At 43.8% G+C, this 24,579-nt stretch overlaps 1 protein-coding gene across 1 annotated transcript in view; it reads left to right on the forward strand.

Annotated features, from left to right (window-relative positions):
• Positions 1 to 23,406, forward strand: part of CDHR3 (cadherin related family member 3) — a 36,782-nt gene extending 13,376 nt beyond the window's left edge. Inside the window, exons 7-19 of the mRNA XM_009821472.2 lie at positions 2,918 to 3,066; positions 4,392 to 4,581; positions 6,228 to 6,396; positions 7,673 to 7,772; positions 7,918 to 8,016; positions 11,433 to 11,659; positions 13,376 to 13,547; positions 15,390 to 15,634; positions 16,187 to 16,368; positions 17,758 to 17,771; positions 19,272 to 19,303; positions 20,220 to 20,268; positions 23,084 to 23,406. Coding sequence (XP_009819774.2) covers positions 2,918 to 3,066; positions 4,392 to 4,581; positions 6,228 to 6,396; positions 7,673 to 7,772; positions 7,918 to 8,016; positions 11,433 to 11,659; positions 13,376 to 13,547; positions 15,390 to 15,634; positions 16,187 to 16,368; positions 17,758 to 17,771; positions 19,272 to 19,303; positions 20,220 to 20,268; positions 23,084 to 23,406 — 1,951 coding nt within the window. The remainder of the gene's footprint in view (positions 1 to 2,917; positions 3,067 to 4,391; positions 4,582 to 6,227; positions 6,397 to 7,672; positions 7,773 to 7,917; positions 8,017 to 11,432; positions 11,660 to 13,375; positions 13,548 to 15,389; positions 15,635 to 16,186; positions 16,369 to 17,757; positions 17,772 to 19,271; positions 19,304 to 20,219; positions 20,269 to 23,083) is intronic.
• Positions 23,407 to 24,579: the final 1,173 nt, after the last annotated feature.

Raw genomic sequence — 24,579 nt, forward strand, 5'->3', positions numbered from 1 at the left:
CAATTGTTTCTGAAGCTGATCTGATTCAGTTCTTGATTTATCTTTGACACTTCCATGAGACACTGATTGGATTCAAGACACTCTCTTTATGTCTCCTGATCCTGAGGCTCTAAGGGTCTCTGCTGAGAATGTTTATGATGGCTGCCCTCTTGCCATATATGCAAAGAAGAAGACAGTGTAGCACCTGGGCCATGCCAAGAGGTTTCCAGCCACTTGTTGGCAGCAATCTTCTGGGTGCTTTGCAGAGCCAGAGCAATGCACAGCTTCTGGGCTGAGGCCAAGGATCTGGACCTTGCTGGGTAAAGGGGTGGAGAATCTGAAGAAACAGAAGAATGAAATGTTAGAAACAGACATGGATTTTTTTTTTGTTGCTACTTATTTAATACTTGAACTTCATGTCTGCAATAATCAATAAGGCTAACAGCTCGCTCCATGTTACTGCACTGCTACAGGCAGGAGGAGTCCTCTTCCTAGTGCCAACACTTGCGCATTGTGTTCTAGACTGATTATTTCCTCCAAATGTTGCCATTTCTGTTTATTTATCCTTATGTCTGGAATGCTAAAGGAGCTCTTAAATATTTATCTACTTGTTCGAATTAGCGAAAGCTGCAGTGACTTGAGCATCCATAACACTTAAAGTCTAAGACTCAGTTCTCATATCGCACAAATAAGGCCTGGTATTTGTTTGAATCTTCTCCCTTTTAGATTGACACTACAGGCCAAAATGAGCAGCTCAGTTTGTAAAGAACTTTAAATTACACTTCGTGAGCTGTCCTCAGTATGCACATGTATGGCCTCTCCCCTGCTAAAATGTGAACTGCATGCTGGGGCTACGTACTTTCTGACACTATAATAATTAGTGCTGGGATGGGAGCTGGGGAAACTTGACAAGTTAGCAAACCTTCTTTATTTTCTCCCGATCAAAGCTGTCAAGAACAGAGTTTCAAAGAGTCTTTTTAATTGTTCCCATAGTATATGCAAGCACATCTGGTTTTGGTGTTCACAGCACTGCATTGGCATTCAGCCTTTTGAAATTCTGGCTGTTAAAATCAATGGAAAACTTGTGGAGTCAGGAAAACAAAGGAGAAGACAAGAAAACAAACATATGCTTCCTTTGCAATTACATTGCAGTGTCTAAAAGGTCTGCTTGAACCATCCTGTAAAAAGCCACTAGCAGGTGGCAGACAGATGGACAACAGGACACAGCCCAGACGTAGCTGCATAGGAAGTGGCCTCAACTCCTCCCCAGCTGTACTAGTACTTGGTGCTATGGAGATGTGCTTGAAAACCTCCCGTTTCTTCCCAAGAGATCTGGTGGGGACCAGACAATGGCCTGTGCAGGGCACAGGGAGGCTGGTAGGGCTGCAAAGGTGGAGCTGTAGTGAGTTTGCTGTCCACAGAAAGGTCAGAACTGTGGTCCCTGTGGGCATAGGCAGTTCCCCACTTTGAGCCAAAACCAGTTAGAGCTATCCCTCCTCTGTTTCCCAGTGATCAGAGAGGCATTTTGGGGTGGCATTTTTGGTAGCAGTGAAGGAGATCTGTTGCTATTTATTTGTTTTGTTTCTGAGTGGCTCTGGAAGCAACAGGAGACCAAGGAAGGAAGAGATCCAATGCCAAGAGTGAGACAGAAACTTAGTAAATACACTGACTCCTCAGCCTTCCCAAACTCCTTGTTTACTTCTGGCTATAAGTTAGACATTTTTACTGGGAAAACCTTGTGTGATTTCTCTCTTGTGTGCTTTCTTCTTTTCATATGAGCTAACAAAACAGTTGAAGATACTGTGTCTTCTTAACCATTTTTAAAATTGCAAGTGGAGACCTGGAGGCATGGCATCTTCTGTTCTGTCTCTGCAATTCTCTGCTCCAATTGCTAAGTGCCCCATGACGTTCGTTTTCAGAGGACAACGAAGGACTCATGCTTTCCTATACTGGGAACTACAGACTAGTGAATTAACTGAGTGGTGGCGTAAGAAGTTTAAAATGTTCAAAAAGGATTCAGTCTTGAAACATACTCCTAATGCTTTTCTGAACTCTTGAGCACCTTCAGCTCTGATTTCTAGAAGCAGGAGATGTTTTTGTGTTTGTGTGTGTTTCAGTAACATAAGTCAGCCTTCATAAATTCCTTGTACAGTTTTTGTGTGCTTGTCCATGCCTGCTTTTGTATGTGGTTCAAGTACCATAATTGCATACCTGAGTACCCATGTGAACATGCAACTGCAACCATTATAAGCAATCCTGTACAATTGCCTGCCAGACTATATCTGAGCTATAAAACTCGCTTAATTCATGGGAAATTTGGGAGCACTGGCATACAATACGGGCAGCAGTAAAGAGCCATTTTCTCTATGTAAAATGAATCAGACAGACAGATGTTGCTGGGAGTTTGGAGCATGTTCATCTGATGGGCACCCACTGGAGTGCTCTTCCCTGCCTCCACCTATTGCAGGGGCAACCCAGCTTTTTAGTAATGCTGTTGTCCCCCAAAGGCCTCCAGCATTCATTCCAAAAGATGATTCATTACATTACTGCTTCTATGTTGAAGAAATTAAAGCAGGTGGCTTTACAAGCTGGTGTCTCTGTAGAGAGATGGACTGCATGACTTAACAGCTCCTTCCATCTTCAGCTTCCATGATTCTGTGAAAGTCAAATTGGTTTTACTGTGAAAAAGGTGCAGGGGAAGGACAGTGAACTTGTGTGGCTATGTCATGCTTTATGACCACATACCGGTTCAGCTATTGCTACATGTCCAGCTGGCAGAACCTCTGACTGGGGTATTTACCCTGACATGCAAATAGCCGTCTCTAAGCCCAGTGTGGCCATGGCTCTGCTGCTAGAGTTGGCTGCTCAGCTAAGTCTGTGATCAGCTGCCCTTGCAAACACAGCTGTGTGCTTTGCTGAATTTTGTTTTATCTTGTAGAAAGCAAAGAATCTACAGGATTCCAGAGGAGCACAGCCCAGGCACCTTTGTTGCCAATATAACAGCTAAAGATCCTGATGAAGAAGACTCTCCCAGCAGACTTTTCTACAGTATCCAGTCTTCTGACAGATATTTCTCCATAAATCCACGTAAGACAAAAAAAAAAGTGCTTTCTGACATGCAAAAAAGAGAGTGGCTACTTTGGAGAAAATGTTTTTGCCTTAGTTTAAATTGACTTTATTTTGTGGCTGCCCCTAGAAATAAGAAATGCTCAGTATGTTATTAGGGTCAAATCCTTCAGTCAGCTGACAAACATTCAGTAAGATATCTTGAAGAAAGTAGACTAAAGATGACTTATTGACAAATATTGACGTATGGCTGGAGGGTGATGGTCCCTTGGGTGGAAGTAAGATTAGCTGCCTTCTTTTTAATCTCTGAGGACTGCAGTGACCCTTCTGGGGCTCTTGAAAGAGCTGCACACAGACCATAATGCCCTCTCTCCTGCCTGAAATCTGCTCTAGCACTGAAGCGCATAGCAAATCTGCACCTCAGCTTCATTGCTCGATTCATGACCCTCCTCAGGTAAGGCCATCCAAAAGACTCCTGTCTCTCATGCCGGCCCTGTCTCCCCATGCTCTGTGGGGTGCATACACCAGTGCCCTGAGGTTTTTGCTCCAGGGCTGGCATGCAGTGACTGCTTTGCTCCTTGTCTGCTATTGCTTTAGAACTGCTTATCACAGCTGTAAGAGGTACCACACAGCACAGTGCTGTGGGGGATCAGGATGATCCTTAAATGCTTTGGATTCCCAATGTCCTTTGGCCAGGTATTGCCACCCTCCCCCTCAATTACACTCCAAAAGGCAGAGAGTATATACACCTTTACCTCCTTTGTGCTCTGGGAATAGTACCATGCTCTGCCACAAAAACCTTCTCTTTTTGAAAAGAGGCTAACAAACTTGAAAAAAAATATGAAGTGAATGGCTGACCAGAGCACTTGGCACAATCTGTCACAGCTAAGAGCAGCTCTGTTGATGTGTGAGTAGATTTAGAGGTGCTGAAAGATGCTTGAATGATAACAGCAGAAAGTGAAGCAGTCTTACTAGCTAGAGAGCTAGACAGCACAGGCATTAGCAGCTCATTGTCCTTGATGCTCTGTGAGTGCACTCAGCTCTGACTTGCACTAGCTGTTTGAGAGCGTAAGGAAAATCTAACCGCTTTCCAAGCCCTCTGCTGAAGCCACCTATGGCTATTTTTGAGCGATGGGTATCTATCCATTAAAGTCTTACACAGAATTTTCAGAGCCATTTTGTATAATTTTAAAAAATAACTAAACCAGCCATGATTTGCACAGAACAGAATACTTTTTATTCTGCTACCTGTATGCTGAGGTACCCTGTCCTCTTGCATGTATACCAGGCGTGTTTGTAACTTCCCTCCATGGTGAGCATCTAACTTCTGGCTCCTTTCTGCCCAGTGACTGGAGTGCTGCAGGTGACTGGGAGAATCGACCGAGATGCCCTTCCACTGCGGCTCCATCCTAACATTTCAGTGATAGTCCGGGTGGAGGACGGTCCCAGTGGCGGTCACACCAGCGAAACGGAGATCACAATCATTGTTGACGATATCAATGACAACCCACCAGAATGCAATCCTTCTACCTTCAGGTATTGGGGCTCTTCATTGCCTTACTGCTGCCTTGTTGCCCCAGATCAGTGTGCAGTCTAGGGCACATCAGTTAGGGTCCCCAGACCTACTACAGCTAGAGGTTCAAATAGACATTTATCTTTAAAGGTTAGTGTTCACTGTAAGTGTCTTAGGGCACAGAACTCAATTTCCTGACATGTTCAAACTGGAACTTTGGACTAAAAATATCTCTGTATAGTCAGATACTTTATTTCTCTTTCTTTCAGATACCTAAACCCTTAGGATATCAGAGTCATGTATTATAGAGTTACTTTTCTGACCCATACAGATCCAGGCTCCTCCTTTCCTACTTTATGCTAAACTGTGGGGAATCATTCACCAGGGAAAGCTTGCTAGTCAGTTCTGGAGTTTTATTTTTTAAACTTCCTGATCCTCTCTTCTAAATCTCTCCCTGGTGACCTACATGTTTTTTGTCTAATACAATCTGTAAGGTCTTCAGAATCCAGATCATCTCTTGTTATACGTGTCCTCTGTGCATAGTAACTTAGTCATAGACTTTTTGCTAGGGCTATGAATGCTTTGAGACCTTTGTGATGATCAGGTAGTTTAAATTTGCAGATGAGGACATAACATTAACTCCATTTTACAGATGAAGTGTGTTATAGAAAGACTGAGGTCAAAATTGTTCGTCTGAAGTGTTTGATGTGCCTGGGTTCTGATCTTTCACGGTACACTGCATTGCATAGTGCAGTTCTTCTGGTGCACTTATAGTACTTTAACGGTCCTGCAGATAAAAATCCAGCATCTCAGGCCAAGAACCTATGCAATGAGGAATACACAGTTAGTGGGTATCTGTTTAAATTGCTTTCTCACTATCTAAAAGAAATATCTTGTATTTAAATCACATACTTTTACATATTGACAGGAAGAGAATCCAATTCTTCAGAGCACTGCTTACTTACAACATCCATGACAATAACACAGCAGTCTCTTTGTTATCTAGTGAGCTTAAATTTTGATCTGAAGGAGGCAAAAATCTTCAGGGGAAAAATGTGATCAAATAAAGAACTAGTCTTACAGGGATTGCACATGGGAACAAAATCAGGGCTTAATGGTATTTCAGTTGGTTCTTCATGTTTTTGTATTTAATTCTGTTGACTAAAAAAATGTAAATTGACACCCTCCACCCTCAGTTCCATTATGTGCATCACAGGGACCCTCACTGGCAACAGCAGGGCCAGAAATGCTAGTTTCACAAAACAGCAGAATGGTCCAGCTATTAGTTAAGGAGAAAAGAATGAGCTTCTCATCAGGAGAACATTGTAACATACTGAAGAAATGAGTGTTGTAAAGATGTTTTAAAATACTAGTTATTAACTGAACTAATCTTGAAGATTAAGATGTCATGGCAGCTTCTGAAGTTTAGCTGAGTTCCAGGTTTATGGTTTGGATCTGGCTAAATGTTTATGTCCTGCCCATTGTACAGGGCTGTTGTCCACCACAATGTATGAGTCAGATACTGGGTTGCTTCATCAACTGTTGCCCATTAAATCTAGGATTTCACTTAAAAAATAAATGGAAGTCAATGTTTTGGCGTGTAATATATGAAAAGTTCAAAAGGAGAAATATAAGTTGCTCTGATGGGAAATGTTTTTGTTTTAAACAGGAAAGAGGCAAATGAAAATATGACTGCTGGGACATTTCTTCTTGATCTTAGAAATTACTGTAAAGATATTGATGTTGATCCATCAAACAATCGATTTAATTTCACTGGATTATCTGGTTTTGGAAGCAATAACTTTGCTCTGGAGTCCACTGTGTCTGGAAGACTTGTGGTCAGTCGTTTGTGGCTTTATTTTAGATTGTCCCATTTCAGAAGTCAACTTATGAAATATAAGTTCTTTGAATTTCTTGTCTCTACAAGAAAAAAAGAATTACTGTAATTCATGTCACAGTGGGTGTGATGTGGAGAATGACTGTTTAGACTGGATGTGAACTACATACCTTTTGATAGGATGCTTTCTATGGATTCACAGAATTTGGTGAACAGAGAACTGTTTTCTCCAGTTTTAAATAAATGTGCTAGATATGATTGAAAAAAAAAATCCTTTTTTAGGGAGTCTGAAGCACCAACTTTGATATGGATAAACAGAGAAATTTGATGCCATTTCATACCCATTTATTCATGACAGACTGTGGAAGATCCTTGCTATTCTGCATGAAGAATTGAAATACTTGAGAAATCCCACACTCAATAACTACTTCCCAGCTTCATTGGTTAGAATTGTAAAACCACTTTGAGTGGTAAATTTTCACAGAAGTGTGGTGGGATTTGCACTTGTGTTATTTTGCATGTCAAAATATGGGTTCCTTATGCTGATAGCTGCTGGCATATTTGCATTGGCCAGAATCCCTACCAGTTGCTGGACATGTGCAATGGTGGTTGTTTCATTGCTGTAAAAAGAACCATGGACAAATACAGAAAAAGGGAAACAAAACAAAAACCAGGCATTCTGTCTAAAAGACAAGAGTTCTACAGGAGCAGTAAAACAATTTTGTATGGCTTACTTTAATTTTTGATCTGAGGTATACATGTCAATGAGCACTGCCCTTAGCTGCTTCATCTGCCAACATAAGGAGTATTTTCATTGCTGCATAGGATATGATTGTTGTCAGCCCTTTGATCACCATGTATGTATAATGTAACAGGATATCATCTGAAGTGTCCTGTCCCTGCAGGAACTTCCCTGTAGATGATAAATAGTGGATGCTTGTGCTTTAGTCCCATTTCGTCCTCTATGAATTAACCAGGTAAAAGGCCAAGACCTTATGATCCAAATGATAAAGCTTCCTGCACCTAAGGGGAAGATATTTTGTTGGCAGAAGGAAAGAGTTTTGAATTGCCAAGAGACACCAGAGCATGAGCATGTAGAAAAAGCCTGGAATTCAATCCTGTAATTGATTAATAGCCTATATTGCTCCTACAGGGCAATTCTATATATCCAAGGGGGAGCCCACACTTTCAGAATGCTGAAAAAAGTAATCGCTGTCATGTGTATTGTGACTTTAGGTAAGGAAGTATAAATACAGTTGTGTTTCTTTTTAATTTAGATGACTGGAAGTATTGATTTAGAAAACCCAGCTAATCTAGGAGTTGAAGTTTATTCTTTGACTGTCAGGGTGCAAGATATTGCCTGTCCTATCTACTCAAGCAAGTATCCCCTTTACATTTCTTTTGATATTTTCCTGTGCTGTAACAGCATGGAGAGAAGAATACCATATGTATTTTGAATATATGCATGATAAAATTTCACAGTCATACTTAGCAATGGTTTAATCTTCTGTTGTATTTCCAGATATCATCTACATTTACATCAGGATAAAGCCAGTGAATGAATTTTTTCCAGTCTTCAGTAATTTATCATATGAGTTTAATGTTCCAGAAATTACTAAAGGTACAGTAAGTAGCACCTACATGATAGAAATAATGTTGTCATGTTGATAAGTACCTTTTTGCTCCAAATGGTTTTTCATATATCTGAATGAGGAGAATGGCTCAAAGTTCCAGTTCAACCAGAGTCTCACCGTACAACCACCTACTACCCTTAAATAGACGAAACTGGCAACAACTCCAATTGTACAGATGGCACTGACAAATTCAGCAATTGCACAAGAAATCTGTGACAGAGCCAGAAACCGAACTCAGATGTCTTGTTTTAGATCGTCTTTCTGCTCTTGCTAAATTAGCCTTTTGGAGGGACTGTGATGGTGCAAAGAAATTGCTATAGACTGACACAGACAAGTGAGGACTCCCTTGTCCCAGGCGCGGTGCAGGATGGCCACCCCACTGTCCCCTTAGACCCAACTCACCTCAGGTGCAGTGGGTACCCTGGAGGTGGGGTGGGATGGGAGTGCTTGAAGGAGGAGGCTTCGCTCAGCCAGATGGCAGCCAGAGCATCTCCTCATGCCTAGAGCCAGGGCCCTTCCCATTCCTGCGACAGCCTGGGACCAGTGGCTGCAAACGTGGCCTTAAAACTGAATTTGTTGAAACTGGTCACATGCTTGACTCACACCTCAGCATCCTTCCTGTCCGCTGGTGATTCCTGCACCTCATGAGTTTGCAGAGCAGTGCCACGGCATCTTGCCTCCTTGGTAATCCTCATATGTCAGGTGCAACTGCCAGCCTGCTCTGTGCTGTGCTGCTTGGGGCACAGAGGAGTTGGGATGGGAGTGGCATCTTCTCCAGCTTCAGCCTCTCCCTTATGCGACCCAATGCAGCAAACACAGGCCTTCTGTTCCAATACCTCACTTACTGGATGTATTCTGTTGGCTGAGAAAAAATTGATACCTGCTGGATAAATCTTGACCCTCATTCTGGACTTCCTAGGGTCACAGAAAAATTGAAGATGTAAGGGACATCTGGGGGTATCAAGTCCAACTCGTGCTCAAAGTGTAGCTAGTTTCAAAGTTAGATCAGGTTGCTCAGGGCCTCATCCAGTTGAATTTTGGAAATCTCCAAAGTTGGAGACTCCACAAGCTCTCTGAGCCCCCGTTTCAGCTGAGCAACCTTCATTCCAGGTAATTTTGCCTTGCATCCAGCTGGAATGTCCTATGTTGCAGCTTGTGGCTGTTCTCTGTTGCCTTTTCACTGTCGCCTTCTGAGAAGAGTGTATCTTGGTCTTCTGTATTATCACCCTTCAGGTAGTGGAGCAAAGCAATTAAATCCCCTCTTCACCTTCCCTCCTTCAGCCTGAACAAACCCAGCCTTGTCAGGCTCTCCCCTTGCATCCTCTGTTCAACCCCCAGACACCTTAGTGGCCCTTCCCAGCCTTTCTCCAGTTTATTAGCATCTCTCTTGTACCTGGGCCCCCAAACTGGTCACAGGTAGCTTTATGAATGCTGAGCAGAGTGGAGTAGTCACTTCCCACCATGTGCTGGTAACACACTTGTTAATACAGCCCCGGTATGTGGTCTTCATTCCCCCAAGGGTGCCCTGGTGTCTCATGTATAACTTGTCCACCACGGCCTGGGGTCCATTTCTGCAGCGCTGCTGCCTGCTCAGTCAGTCCCAGCCTGCACTGAGGCATGGGCTTGTTCTGGCCCAGGTGCAGGACTTGGCATTTGTCTGTGCTGAGTTCCACGAGTCCTGAACAGCAGCCCTGTCCTCCAGCACATCCAAAACCGCCCCAGGCTGCTGTTACTCACAAACCTGCCCCAATGGCCGTGTCACTGAGGAAGACATCTAACTGCATTATTGCATCTGAGTGGAATATGGCGAAGCTGCCCATGAAACTCCAAGAGATCTAGCAGCCAGATAACCTAGTATGTGCTTGAATTCATCAAATTATTCTGGCCAGGGCAGGCTCAAAGCACAAGCAGAGGCAGCTGTGGCTATGGTCAGCAGACCTGTGGGCTCTATGGTGCTTCTGTGTCCATTTGCCTAAGCCAGGAGGCATGGGGTGGGAGGAGGAAAAGACATGCTTCAAGCAGCCCCACTAGCCTGCTCACTACCTCCTCTCCCTCGCCATGGGCAAAGGAGCAAGCACAAATTTCCAGCCCTCGCCCACAGGTCTCTGTTTTCTTCCTTCTCTTGTCAGGAGGATCCTGCCAATGTCCACAGGTCTGCAAAAATATCCCCTGTCTGCCCTGTGGAGAAGCTGTCATTGGCCACTGCAGAGTACGGCAAAGCTGCGGCATGGACTGGGAGGGAGCTGGAGAGACTGGGAAGGCTGGGGGGGGCTGGTTCCCGGGGGGGTCTGCCTGGCGGAGAGACCCTGGCAGCCCTGCCCCTGCAGGAGCCAAACTGCCAGGAAAGCAAGGAGGGCTGAGGGGGACAAGGAGGCACAGGGCGGCCACTCAGCAATCAGAGGGCCCTGACCTTCAGGTGTTCATACCAGGCTCAGCAGCCTGTTGTTCTTGTCCAACTTTTATTTCTTTGGTGCATGGATGGAGCTTGGCTTTCTATGCTGTTTCCCAGCGGATATGATGCAGTGAATTTTGTGGCATTTCCAATTCTGTGCTTGTCTCCTCATACCACTGGTGTGTACCTTAGAAATATAGTACTTGAAACCCATCTGTGACATGGATATGTCTGTAAACCTCTCTGTGTCGGCCACAGACCTTTGCTGGATACTGAGACTATAAAGAGAAATGTTTTTTGGACTCAGACTGTTTTTTATTTTGAGCTGAGTTGACATTAACAGGGTGCTTGCTGTTGCTGTACCAAACAGGAGCCAACAGTTTGTAGTAGGGCTGGAGTTCACCGGGTCAGGAAAGAAAAAAAAATGCCAACCCTTCATTTACATCCTCCTTCTGTCTTACTCTGTGCGTGTGGACTATTCATCCTGTATATCCCCATATGCATTTAGCATGGAATCAGTGTATGTAGAGATGGGCATGCACAGTCCCATCTTCATTCTCACAGTTTACAGAACTGCCATTTGTAGTTTGCTTCATAAATGCTCAGCACAAAGGTAATTCAAACCACCTCCAAACACCTTGGAAGGAACAGCACCAATTCGTTTTCAAAGCAGACAGAGAGTCATGTTCCTCCAACCACGCCAGCGCTCGGGCTGCCACGAGGCAGGAGTTCATGCGTGTCAGTGCAGGGCTCGAGGTGGCCCTCACTGCCGGAGCACTTCTGTTCTGGTTGTCTACAGACTCCTCATGTTTTGGTATTTATTGCTAGCAGGCAAGCCCATATACGGGAGAGCCATAGCACAGCATGGTGAACTAGTATTTCTGACACTTTTGCTTTACCTTTTTGGGGTGAAAAACTCTAAAACAGATTCATCAAGTTTTGGTTGGAACAACTACTCTATACTTTGTTTTCCTTAAAATGTTAATGAAATATGGATTTTCTGTCTCTTAGTTGGATCCAGCATTGGAAGAGTGAATGCCAGAGACAAGGACTGGCCACCCAGTGTCATCACTTATTCCATTGTAGCAGGAGGAGGCACCAGGGATTACACAAATATCTTCTGGATCAGCCCAACCAAAGGAGATGTGAAGATTTTAGCTAGATTAGACTATGAAACGACTCAGAAACACATTCTCATAGTACAGGCCTCAGATCAAGAGAAGACTGCAACAGCATCTGTGAGTAAATCCACTCTACTTCTCCCCATTTATCTACATTTTTCTCTCTTCTTCCTGACAAGAATGGTAAGACATTAGGCAAAGCACTTTTGTCTGTAAAAGGTAAGTCCACCCCTGCACAGAGCTGTATATTATTCGGATGAAAAAGGTGGTGTTCACTCAGTCTTGCTTTATTTCTTACAAAAAAGAATTAAAGTAATATTTTTGTATTTTTAACTCTGTGGGTTGTGTTTCTCAGTCTTTTTTTTTTATTTTACCTGGGCAGTGAAATAGTTTTCTGTGCCCTAGACAATTTAAGATATTCTTTTTGGCTACGAATGTACCAGATAATAGAAAAAGGAAAGGGTCTTGAGGCCAGGTAGCACAACCTGATTTTAGCCATGCTTAGTGCCAAGTCCTTTCTGGACCTTGTGTAGTGCTCCTTGGCCCTCAAACATACTTTTGATTTTGTATGTGACATTTTTTCACTGCAAAGAGCCCAAAGTAACGCGAGAATTGTGTTGCAGCCCATCAGACTTGTGTTTTCATGGGGTGGGACAGAAGGGATGTGCTGCATACCTTGGGGATGGGATGAGGGCTTGGGCAGCCTCTAGGGATAATGTCAGAAGGCCCACCCAGTACCGCTGTGTCCACATGGCCTACTGGGCATGGACCATTACACATGCCTTCCCCTGACCGTGATCTAGTTTTGTCCCTGATGGTGCTATCTGGCAGGAGCCAAAAGCATGCCCGGGACCACGATAACATTAAACCTATTAAACCAGACATATTTTATTCAGAAGAAAAAATATAGATGGTATATCCACAAAGGTGTTTTACGGTCACTTCTTTCAAAGAATCTCAGTGTCCTTCACACACAGCCTCCTTTTCACTCTTTTTCACATCTTCTCCCTTGTGACTGCCTTGCCTTACATTTGATTTTTGCACATCTGGGGGGGGAGGGATACAGGTTTCCTGCTTTCTATTCCAGCAAAGCACCACCCATGGAGGTGCTAGGTGGAAGGTACTTAATTTCTTTATCACCTATAATATTTCACGGTGATGATTAAGGAAAATTCAGCAGTAGGAGCTTGTAATGATGACAAGTTTACCTGTTGTATGTTAAAGATTAGCAGACATTAGAGGAAAGAGCTTTGAGAAGTGTAACATTTTTCTCTCAGCCAGCTAATCCCAGCCGACATTAAGCACATCTGGTGCTACCTGGGGTGCTCCCAGCCATGCAGAAGGCCATTACCAGTATTTCTCTCTCACTGGGAACAGTCTATAAGGATTCTTCCTTCCTTCCTTCCTTCAATGGATCATGCTCTGAATTATTAAATATGCTAAGAAGCCTAACTAATGACTGTGAAGCAATTTGTGAGGTTTGAAATGCAGTTTAATGAATATGTGGTACTATTATTATTTCTCATTCTTACTATGACACACTTCAGGTGATTCAAATAGTCAGACATACCGGATCAAAACCCCTGCAGTTTTGGAAGATGGTTCGGGTTAAGGAACCTGTTCCCTGAAGAGTGCTGATCACAAGAAGAATTGAAGGTCAAATGATCACAGATGTTTTCTGGTAGAAACTAGATTGGAAGGGAGGTTCATTGCTCTTCAACTGCTGTTGATCAAAAGAGCAAAATGTGAAAAGCCAAACAGTTTCTGAAGTTAATAAAATTCTGGCTCAGCACAGTGGAGGAGCTTCAGCTTGCTATTTCTCTTTTCTTTCAGGTAACTGTCAATGTTTTGGAAGTAAATGATGAAGAACCAGTTTGTTCACCCAATTTCTATTCATTTCAAATCCCAGTCAGCTTAGCTGTTGGGACCAATATTAATGGCTTCAGGATTGAATGTCAAGATCGTGATTCTGATCCCAGGTCTTTCCGTTACTTCATTAATGAAGGTACTGTGTCGTGGTGTGTGAACTGGGAGCATTGCAAAATTTAGTGAATGCTGATGGTTTGCTTTGATTCGTAAATCAAAGTCTTGCACAGTTTATGTGCTACGTCTCATGGAGGGCTAGTTGTGATCCACAGGTTTTGCACATCATTACTTCGCTGCTTACTAAAAGTGATGTCTCTCCACAAGTTGGCTACTGGTGCTACCGCCTAGAACCATTCTCTTGCAAGACTGGATTGCCTACCATGTTATTTAATTGACAATTAATTGCATAATTGAGAAGGACTTCAGAAGAATGAGCTGGAATCATATGCCGGGTCAAATTTCACTTCCAATTACAGCTGAGTATATCTTGAGAAAGGATGGTGGGTTCTGTTACTCTGCATACCTCACCTTTAGTTGCTGGTACACCGTTCAAAATAACTGAGCAAACCTGCATGTCCTAGGTCCATGCTGCATGCATTAAAACCCCATTTTAAGATCGTGTGTTTGAACATAGTAATCAGCTGCATCCACTCAGAGAACTGCTACGGTATGGGATGACATTCAGCTTCACATAAAGGGGTACGCACTCTCTTGGGGCAATTTCTTTTTTTGTTGCTGACCTGACTGCTGAGAAGGAGGGAGCAGATTGTCCAGGTGCCAGTAAAAAGCTGTGAGCATAGAAAAAGAGAATCTCTGCAGCCCCTTAACGCCGCAGAGGACCTCTGCAGCAATGGTATTTACATATGAGCCCATACGAAGGCTGTGTTTGTGTCAGTAAATCAGGGTCTGGCCACAGGTGTGGTATTGGCCCACACTGCTGAAGCATTAAGTTTGGTTGCTGGCATGATTTTGGTCTGTGCCAAGCAGTATATTCCCAAAGAGATCCTGGGCATTGCTGAGGGACCTGAGACCTTGCACCTGGCAGGTGCTCTGTGTGGGCAGACCAGGGTGAAGGCTCAGGGGTTTGGCTGTGTGGATGTGAGCTGTGCCATGCAGTTGGCCTCCGAGACACAGAGCAGCCCATGGCCCATTTTGTGTTGTACGATAGACATAGCCTGCAAGGTCACTTAAACTCTGGAGCTGTATGGGGCAACAAGAGCAAAAACAAAGCACATGTGGTGCCTTTTCATGGCTCTGATCTCTCCTACATGTGGTCTGCTTGGAGCCTAAGAGACGGAGCTCATCTACCTGCAGCCCAGGCCACTAGCAGATCTCGTTACATGGACAGAAATTGTGGGACTGAGAGGCCATCATCAGTGAACTCTCCTCTCTGCCCCCACAGTGCAGACAAAGCCCTGGTGGCAATTAATGTCCCCTGAGTCATCAGCTCTCTTCTGGGGGACCTGTTCGAAGGCGTCTGCCTCTGGGCAGAGGGAGAAGCTGTGGAGAGGGGCTGGAGGGGCCTCTGGAGGCACTGGTGGTGTCTGTGTGGCCTAGGGACCGCTCCAGGAACACCCCAGTAGCGGGAAGAGGCCAGCAATAGCATAGGGTCCTCGCCCCGGCTGAGTGCTGCTGCTTCTGGATGCTCTCCAGGCTGTAAGGACAGGTCATTCGGGTGATCTCTTGTGTGCCCTACAGCCCTGAAGTGTTTCCACAGCCTCCTTTCAGCTGTGTCCCCATAGAGGGTCTTATTCCATATTTTAATGCTTTTAAGACTATATTGTTTTATCTGATTTTGTCTGATATCAGAAAGATCGATGAGCCATTCTTACCAATGATAGTTCACTGCACAGGTGTATAGTGATCCATAACAAGTTGTCAAGAGAAACTGATCTTTTTGCTTGTACTGTAATGCGGAATTGCTTTTCTCTTTCATTCCTTTTTTTTTGGCATTGTTTTTGGGTTTTGCTACCGCTTGCAGGCAATGTGAACAATCATTTCACCTTTTCACCAAGTGCTGGCTCCAACACGTCTCGGCTGATTCTTGCATCGAGATTTGACTATGAGAGTGGACTTGATACAAACTGGATTTACAGACTGCATGTCTATATAACAGATGACAATTTACTATCTGCCAGGGACAAAGCTACACACCTAATTAAAACTGGAACAGTGACTTTAAGCATCAGAGTTATCCCAAACCCAACTACTGTCATTGCCACAACAGTAAGTTCACTGAAATTTATGTAATTATGTAAATTTATGAAACTCCTCTTACAAAGGGGGCCGAATGATCACTGCAGTAAAGATGACCTACTTCCAGTTTTGCCTTAGGTAACAAGGAACCATTATTTTGGTAATGGCGGTATTCCCTGAGCTTGCTTACCCTCCAACAGTGTGCTTGCAGCTTCTCAGGCAACCTGAGGCTTTTAAACCCCACCATGGCATGCTGGTTTTAATATAAGACATCGAAACGTGATCTGGAACCTCCTTTTTGCATCGTGGGTGGGCTCCATTTCACCTGCCTTTGGTTGCCCCAGGAGCTCAGTGGTCCATTTCAGTCATGCCAGCTGCCTCGGCAGTCAGCAGGCAGGTACGTGGGATGAATCACTGTCTCCAGCAGACACTATCTCCCTCTGCTCATCATCTGCAGAGCCCTGGGGCAAGTTTGGGCCAGGTGCTCCAGTGCAGAAGTTCAAACAGATGAAACGTGCTGTTGGTGTCGGTAACCTTACAAGTATGCAGCCTTGAGGAACTTTTCTTATCTTGTTTTAAAAGCCTGGCTTCACTATTGTGACGAAAAGGGAAAACCTCTACTCTGAATCGGCGTGGTACGTGCCGTTTGTCATCACCCTCGGCAGTTTGCTGCTCCTTGGACTGCTGGGGTACCTGGGGTTCCTGATGGCGACGTGGGTCCGCACCCGCTGCCCTCCGGCAGGCAAAGCAGACAGCGCGCCTCTGTGAGTCCTCCCAAATGTCACATTGGGGAAACATTCAGCAACACTTGGCAATGACAGAGAGAACTCAGGCCTTTCAGCTGTAATGAAATCTGCGCTTTGAATATTTTATAGCCGTATGCCCTTCACTGTAGTAAATGCTATTACTGGCTACAGTGATATTTGGTGTTAATGATATGAAATCAAGGAAAAATATCCAAGGCATTTTTTTCCATGGCTTTACTAACATTAGCATTAGCTGAAGGTAATAGTGGAATTAACAATTATGACTTCTAAAGGCAGCTATGCTCATGAGGCGCAGTCAAGAGTCTGTGTCTGACTGTACTGACCAAAAATACAAATGTTTTTGGTTTGTATTTGGCTCCCACTCCAAGGGAGCTCCCATCTAGGTAGTTACTGGATTCATTTTCCTCCCTCTCAGCTACGGATCCCAGAGTCCTTTCCAAACCTTGGTGCTCATGCCAGATTCTTTGTTCTGGCAAAACTTCTGCAGATTTCCTGGACTTTTACCCAGGCCCGTTGCAGGGCTCTGGCCCATAAAGCTTCGCAGTACCTCTAAGTGCTCATGCTTGGCAAAAGCCACGGAAGCACCTGGGACCAGCTCTGGTTCATTGTGGGAAGCAGCAGAGATCCCTGCTGGCTGCCTTCTCAGCAGGCTGAAGCCAGACTGCCTCTAAATTGACTTTTTACTTCACAGAACAAAGATAAGCAGCTCTTTAAGTGGACTGGGATTAAAAAAAAGGATTTCTATAAGTATTCTCAGGATCTGGACCTAAATTTAGAAATTATAGTAAATGTAAAGAGGTAATATATGACACTGATTATAATTCAAATGGCGTGTGTAAGGAATTTACCAATTTGTGATAAAAATTACAAATTAATCTAGCCGCATATAGCTTGGCTATAGGTATTATTTATTAATAGGGCAAGTGATTCATCGGGAGCCAGGCTCTCCCATTCAAAAGCAATTTCTATATTTTCAAAAACATTTACAACCTTTCAAATATTTTGAAATGTATTATCTGAGCACATCAGATCTAAAAAATTTACTTTCCTCCAAGGAAGGAACAAGATGATAGTATTTGAAAATATATTTTTCCAGATTATATAAATCCATCATGCTATCATCAATAAGACTTTATTTTTTTAATATCATCCACTCATGGAGAGGTGTTAGAGCAGTGCTCAGGGCTGTTTTCCTGTTTGAGAGCAGCATTAAATGATGCAGACCTTCAGTGAAAGCAAAACCAGAAACCAAACAAATCAAGCAAATCCCGGAACTCAAGGAAACACATCCTTCTTGCCAAACAAAAGAGAACAAAGCATGATATTTTTATGTAGGCAAAAGTATGACATTTGTTAACTACACTCTTAATCTTTTTTTCATTACAGGATAAATGCTCCAGGTGTGTACCTCTTTTCTATATTTTAATACTTCACAACAAGACCTTGTTTATGATTCAGTGTAAAATTTGTAAATCCATTTCTAGACAAATAAATTTGACCCAGTAAGAGAGTACTGAGATTAAATAACCCTGGCTGATTATGGGAGGCCTGTCTAAGTGATTTCATGGTCCTTTTAGTCTTCCAATCTATTAACTATTAGGTAAAAACCAAATTCAGAGTAGCCTGGTATTGTGGCATGGATGCTAAAGAACTACTGTATTTTTCACATGCAATTCATATGCTATCTGTTAAAAAATAATCCCATCCTTCTACAGCACCTTCAAGAGTCCTCTCCACTCTAATTCCCTGTTCTCTGATCCCTTCATGTGATCCCTTTACACCATTAGTTCATATACCTGCAGATTTATTTTAAAGTATTGGTGCTTTTAAAGGGGTTTGTGTAACTCACCAGGGGTATAAGTTGCACATAAAAAAAAGTGGTTTTTGAAGCAGTCTTATTCCTTTTAGTCCCCATGCTAGCAAGGATGGCTCATATAGGCTCAGTAAGACCCTGCTTTTATAACTCCTTCTCCTCATTCAGTATCTCCCAGTCTGAAAAAAACACAACTAACAAAACCCAGCAAAATTAGCTGTTCTCTTGGTTGCCCAGTTTGAGACATTTCAGCGTTGGCTGGTTTCCAAAAAATGGATGCTTGGTGCTTTCTGAAAAACTGGTTCTCAAATGCTGGGCAGCAAAGGCCAGACAGAACAGGTTTCCCATCAGTGCTCAGGTTGAGACCCATCTGCAGCACTTCAGAGTATGGCACACCCGGTTGTAAAGCCTGTTAGTGGCCAGGCATACAGTTCTCCAAAGAAAGGCCATTAAACAAATTGGCAAGGAGCGAGCAAGAAGAAATCATTGCAACTAGTTGGGTATCATCCACAAATCCATGCTGTCGAGATGCCCGTGGCACTGCTGCTCTATTTGTTTGCATGTGGGATGAGTTAATAGTGTGGTAAATTCACATCTAACCAAACTGTTCTTCAATCTGAATTTTACTTGACTGGATCTGCAGCACTTCCCTGTTTTGTCTCCAAGCGCATGTTTGAGTGCACAAGTTTTGCAACTACAAACATTCATGGAAAAAAAAAATCTACATCTGTAGTTCAAATACCCACAAAGGTGAATTTCAGTATCTGTTTATACTATTTAGAAAGGGAAATTTGTTAAAGAAACCATTGCTATTTATTTATTACTGAAGGAATAAGACTTTTCAAGGCTAAACTTTTGATTAGTCATTGACAACTGTGGATTCTCACTCCAAAATGCTATGAAGGAGTTTGCTTTTCAAATAGTATGAGGGATCAGCCTTTAAAAAGAAATAAGGCTCATTCATTTGAGATGTCTCAGAAGTTGAGTACTAAGAATGTCTATTTGTTTAAGGAAATCTTAGCTTTAGTGTCTATAGTCACTGTCAGAAAAATCTGATTCTTTACAATGTGCATTTTCCTTTCTGTAGAAAAGAAGAAACATAAGAAAGAAGTGGTTGTGGTAAGTACTGCTGGCCTCAAAACAAAACCCTGTTTTGCCCAGCCCCATCATGAAATATGATCATAGGACCCTTTCTGTGAAAGGTGTATGTTTTCCAAAGAGAATATAAAAATGACAGGTGAGGAAAAAAGGATTGCACCCAAACTGAAAACACTTCAGTGCTCCAGCTGGCCTCTGTATTTGGAGGCAACACTGGGAGTGAGGGGTCCTCACCCGTGCTGTGGCCCCTTTGCTTCCAAGTGCCGAATTCTCCAGCCTCTCTAGCAGCCCCGTACGTGGGAGGCCAGAGAGGCTGTGCCTGGACCAGTGACAAGGAGACTTGCTGCAGCTGCAAAGGCAGGATGACTGGTGCCCCAGCTTCACTGACGGCAATGTTGAGCTGCTGACACCACTGACCTGTGCAGCTAACACTGAGCCGCCTGAGTGCAACCAATAAGGTACACAAGTGTGCCCAAGCTGTAAAGAGTTTGGTCTTGATAAGCTGTTTGCAGCAAAATGCCGCAGTTATTTTCACTGTAATAGACCTTTTTTTGCTCCTAGATCTTGGGGCTCCTTCCTTTTCATAGCCATAGCATAAAGGCTGCCAGGCACTTTCATTAGCATACCCTCCCTCCCCAAGTTCTTCAGAGAGGGGATTCCCAAGCCTCCTCTGGGTGCAGGTGACCCTCTTGTGGTTACACATGTGGAGGCATTTAGCGTGTCAGACTTTATTAATTCTCCTTTGAACATCTAGTGGCAACACCCTACATAACAAAGGGCTTTTGTTGCCAGTCTTGATTAAACCCAGCCTACAGGAATGCAATATGCAGGTCATACAAATCCACCTCCATCCATGTAGGTCACTGTTTCCAAGTCACTTCTCCTTCTTACTTAACTAATTCACAGAATTCATTTCACGTTTTGTCTCTCTTCATAGACAATGACAAAGCTAAACACCGTCTTTGATGGAGAAGCCAGAGACCCAGGTAATAAAAAGCAATTAACAGTGGATATGAATATTCGGCTGGAAACAAACTGGATTAGTTGATTTAAATATGGTTCAACATTTGCTTTTCATATTTCAGGTTTGCTGTTTCCAAGGAGAATGGGAGCTATATTTCACAGACAGATAGTGAAAATCAAGACAGTGCCCTAGTAACATTTCTAACGGCAGAATAGACTTATGGCCCTTGAAAGCACACATCCCATGGCTAGATTATTCACTACTCCTCTGCTAAACGTGAATGTATGGATCTGGCATAGGAAGGTGGGAGGGGAGGAGGAATTTGCTGCAAGCCTCCTGCTCTGGTGCTGTCATGGCTATGTGGTTTCACCCTTCCCATGTCTGGGAAATGGCCGGCAGATTAATACAGCTGCAGATGTACTGACTTCGTCTCTTAAACCTCTCCCTGGATGCAGGGTGGGGGGGTGAGTTACTCGCTCCTGCACAAACCTCTTCCCTTGCAGCAACAGTACGTTGCTGCTGTTTATCTAAGGCTCTAGCATGGATTGTTGGGGAGGAAAGGGAAGACCATTGGCTTTTAGATACAGTTGTGGTGGCATCAGCTACCAAGTGTGTCACCCGGCTCCAGCTATGCGATCTCTGAGCATATCTGATTAATCGGCTGAGAAAAGTGAAATTAAGGCAAAAGCTGGGAAAACCAGGATGACCCAGGAGGTGTAGTGCTTATCCCCTTCCCCAAGTGACAGCCACTGTGCTCTGCAGCAGGATTCATTACAGAAAAATGGTTTTTTTCTAAGGGTTGATCTGCCTTACCTCATCCCCCTGAATGACAGCCCCTGCCTGAGCCCCACACCACGATGCCTGGCCTGGCATCTAATGGCTGAGGGCCCCAGCACGGAGGGGGCGGGGGCTGGTAAAATGTGACAGTTAGTCAAAATAGGTCTTTAACAAATAGATCCGAAAATAGGTCTGAAACAATAGGTCTAAAAATTATCCAGAAGAAGGCAGGCTTGTTTCAAGTCTTGGATTCATCTGGCCAAATTTCCACCCAAGTGCCTGTACCTTGTGTTTCTTATTAGCTGGCTCAGAGCTGTCGGATGCCGTGAGCTAATGGGAAACACTAGGCATGGGGACTTCAGTGGAATTTGGGCAAACAAATGGGACCCCACTGTGCAATTAAGCCCATCCACAAGGCTGCTCAAGGCCAGTTTGGTCCAGGTCCAAACCTACCTGCTATTTATAAAGAGATCTGGAGGGATGGGCTCCAAAGTCCCTGCTTTTTCCCTGTGTAACTGCATTTGTAATATATTAAATACGGATGTTCTCTAGGCCGCTGCAAGAGCTGCTTCCCAGTGTTTTTGCAGGACAGCTGATGGCTGCCTTCCTCAGCAAACCTGACCACACCAGACTTAAGGATATCTGCGCCCATCCAAACTGCCCTCCAGAGCCATAGCCTTTGTGTCATGCCTGACACAAACATTAAGCTGTAACACAGCTTTGTGGTGTCAGCAGAGAAATGTGTGCTCCCCACTCCTCCCCTCTCCCCTCCACAGCTCATCCCAAACCCTAGAGGACCAAGTGTTGGTGGTTTGAAAACGAGATTTAATAACTCCCAGGACATCATTGGTTCAATATGATTAGGAGGGATGGTCAGGAGCTGCTTCCTGATCTGTGCTGCTTTAACATGCCCGCCTTGTAAGCATTCAGGAAAAATAACACATAAGGAGATCCAGTTTCATCTTTAATTGCTCAAATTGTGTTTATGTGTCAGAAACCATTAATTCTGATACAAACTGTAACATGTAATAACACGTAACCACCATGTCTTTCCAGGCCTTAATGGTCTTTTGTTTGTCTCATATTAAGAATGTTTAATTACAAGAAGTGCCACTATAGCTCCCGATTCTGTGTCTGTTTAGCAAGAGACAGTGATTGAGACTGTGAGGCAATCACACTGGACGCATGGCAATTTTTCCACCTATCCCTAGGTAGTAAATGAACTGAAGGAGAAGATACTTGCTTTTAAGTAGAAATTACCCATAAAATCTGAAGAGGGCCAAAAACCTTTCTAACAAGGAAAGGTAGCCATGTGTGCTAAACAACCCAAATTTAACAATATTTTGTATGTATAAGGGAAGCATGTACTTGCACAAACAGAAAACACATAGTATTTCACTCTATTAATGACAATGTGCACAGCAAGCCTGGAGGAAAGCATTTTGTGCAAATGGAGAAGCAATGCATACAGCCAAAACTTATTTGGGATCCCAGATCTCCAAATCTTGGGTCAACCTAGAGGACCTGACGTGGTCTGGAAGATGTATGTAGCGTATTGTGTTCCTAGCAGGTTTTGCTACCTCAGTCAGGCAACTGTGCTTGAAAAAATAGGCACAGACATATATATACAATAGCCTTGCTCAGCATGGCCAAAGGCAAAAGTGTTGGGAGAGTTAGTCCTAGCAACTAAGGACTATGGATGAGTTTGCTACACTGCCCATGTTAACCCATGGTAGCTGTAACTTGGATAGAGGTATAGGATGATAAGAAGGTCCTTTTTTTTTTGAATAGGAATGTTTTGAATATTCCTATTCCCTGAACTGCAGAGGCAGTTTTTACACTGATGGAATAGCATCTCCCCTGAGCGGCCACCACGACACCCAGGTCCCCCCACTCACTTGTGGAAATGAGGCTTTCCCTCTTGGGGCTACCTCCCCAACTCAGCTGATTTTCCAGGTGCTTCGTGTTTCTCATTTCAACCCCATCCTGGGGAGGACTATCATGTCTTACTCTGCTAAAGCAGGAATGATTTTAACTGGTTGTCTTTTCTCCCTTACAAGTTACTGGCAAAATGTACGAATTCAATACACGTTCGGGGGCCCGGAGGTGGAAGAAAAGCAACGAGCCCCTTCAGCTGGCAGCGGTGATGCAGGTAACATCCAGTGCCACAGATGATGGTGGCCAAGGGACAGACAGAGCAGAGGCACCAAGCAAAAAAGAGCCTTCAGAGAAGAGGAAAGAGCTGTCTGCAGAGACAAAACCAGGTGCCAAGCCCTCGGCAGAGCAATCAGAAACATCAGGCCAGGATGGGCTGAGATTACAGAGGCAGAAAGAGGAGTCTGACACGGAGTTATCCTCACCAGCTGCCCAAGGCAGATACTGACCTCCTCTCCCAAAATGAACACTGCGTTGCCACTAAGCCAGCCTTAAAGCAGAGTGCATGAGACTCCACGGCATCTCCCAAACAACCCCAGCTCTGAACAGCCAAAGAATCAGGTGTGATTTTCTCTCTATATATCTCAGCTGCAAAACATAAGGCAGCCATTGCTGCGTAAACTGGACTCAAAGGCACATGAAGCTGTGCTTACCTTTGTCAGGTGCAGGTAAGAGTGGGAGAGAAGGGAAGGATGTGAAAGGGGGAGAAGAGGAAACAAAAGCAGAGTTACTGACGGAAGCATCCACTGCCCCTGGGCTACAGCCACTGGCAGTTTCCTCCTGGAAGAGCTCTGCACCCCCAGACTGACATGGCCACATCCTCTGACTGCCTTTGGGGAGGGCAGCGTACACATGCGCATACTTTCTCACCAGTGAATGGGGTCTCCTGTCCCTGCTGAACAGCAGAATGGGTGAAAAGCATATCAGCGTTGAAAAGTTTGCTGGTAAAAGCTAAAAATATTTTCTTTTCATTCAGTATTTTATTTCAGCCCTTCCTCACCCTCCCATCTTGCTGTAGAAAAGACCATGGCTTGAAAGCAGTTTTGGAGTGGAGAAAACTCACAATTTGTTATGGTATCTCAGGCTGTCATGTCAATGCTTTCAGCTTATTTATCTTTTGTAACACTAGCAGCAGTCAATATCTTCACCTTTGGTATTTCTTCTGCTGTATTTAATGTTTTACAGAATCAAGTGGAATACACTCAAAAGAATAATGACAGTAAACACATGGGGTGAAATAATCTTTTCTGAGTGTGGGCATGTATAATGTAAGTGCTGTCTAAGAACCTGATCTAAAACAAGCAAACCCTACAAGATCTCAGAAAATTATTTTCATCTGAAGAAAATTAATTATAAATTATGACTTAATACTCCACGTCTTGGCTTTTTCTCTTTCCTGATTACAAAAAGTTTTTTTGGTGGCGAGGAACTGGTATCAGGCGGCAAAAGAAAATACTCAGTTTAAGTTGAGCAGGGACAGTCAATGAAGATTTTAACCAATCTCTCACATACATTGTTTTTTGTCATACAATGGAGGACTTGAATGGAGAGGCCCAGGGTAATTTCACCAAGGATCCTATGGTTTATAAAAGCACCTGTCACAGTGCTGCAACTCTTTGCT

Source organism: Gavia stellata, chromosome 4 (assembly GCF_030936135.1).
Source record: "Gavia stellata isolate bGavSte3 chromosome 4, bGavSte3.hap2, whole genome shotgun sequence".
Lineage (NCBI taxonomy): Eukaryota > Metazoa > Chordata > Aves > Gaviiformes > Gaviidae > Gavia > Gavia stellata.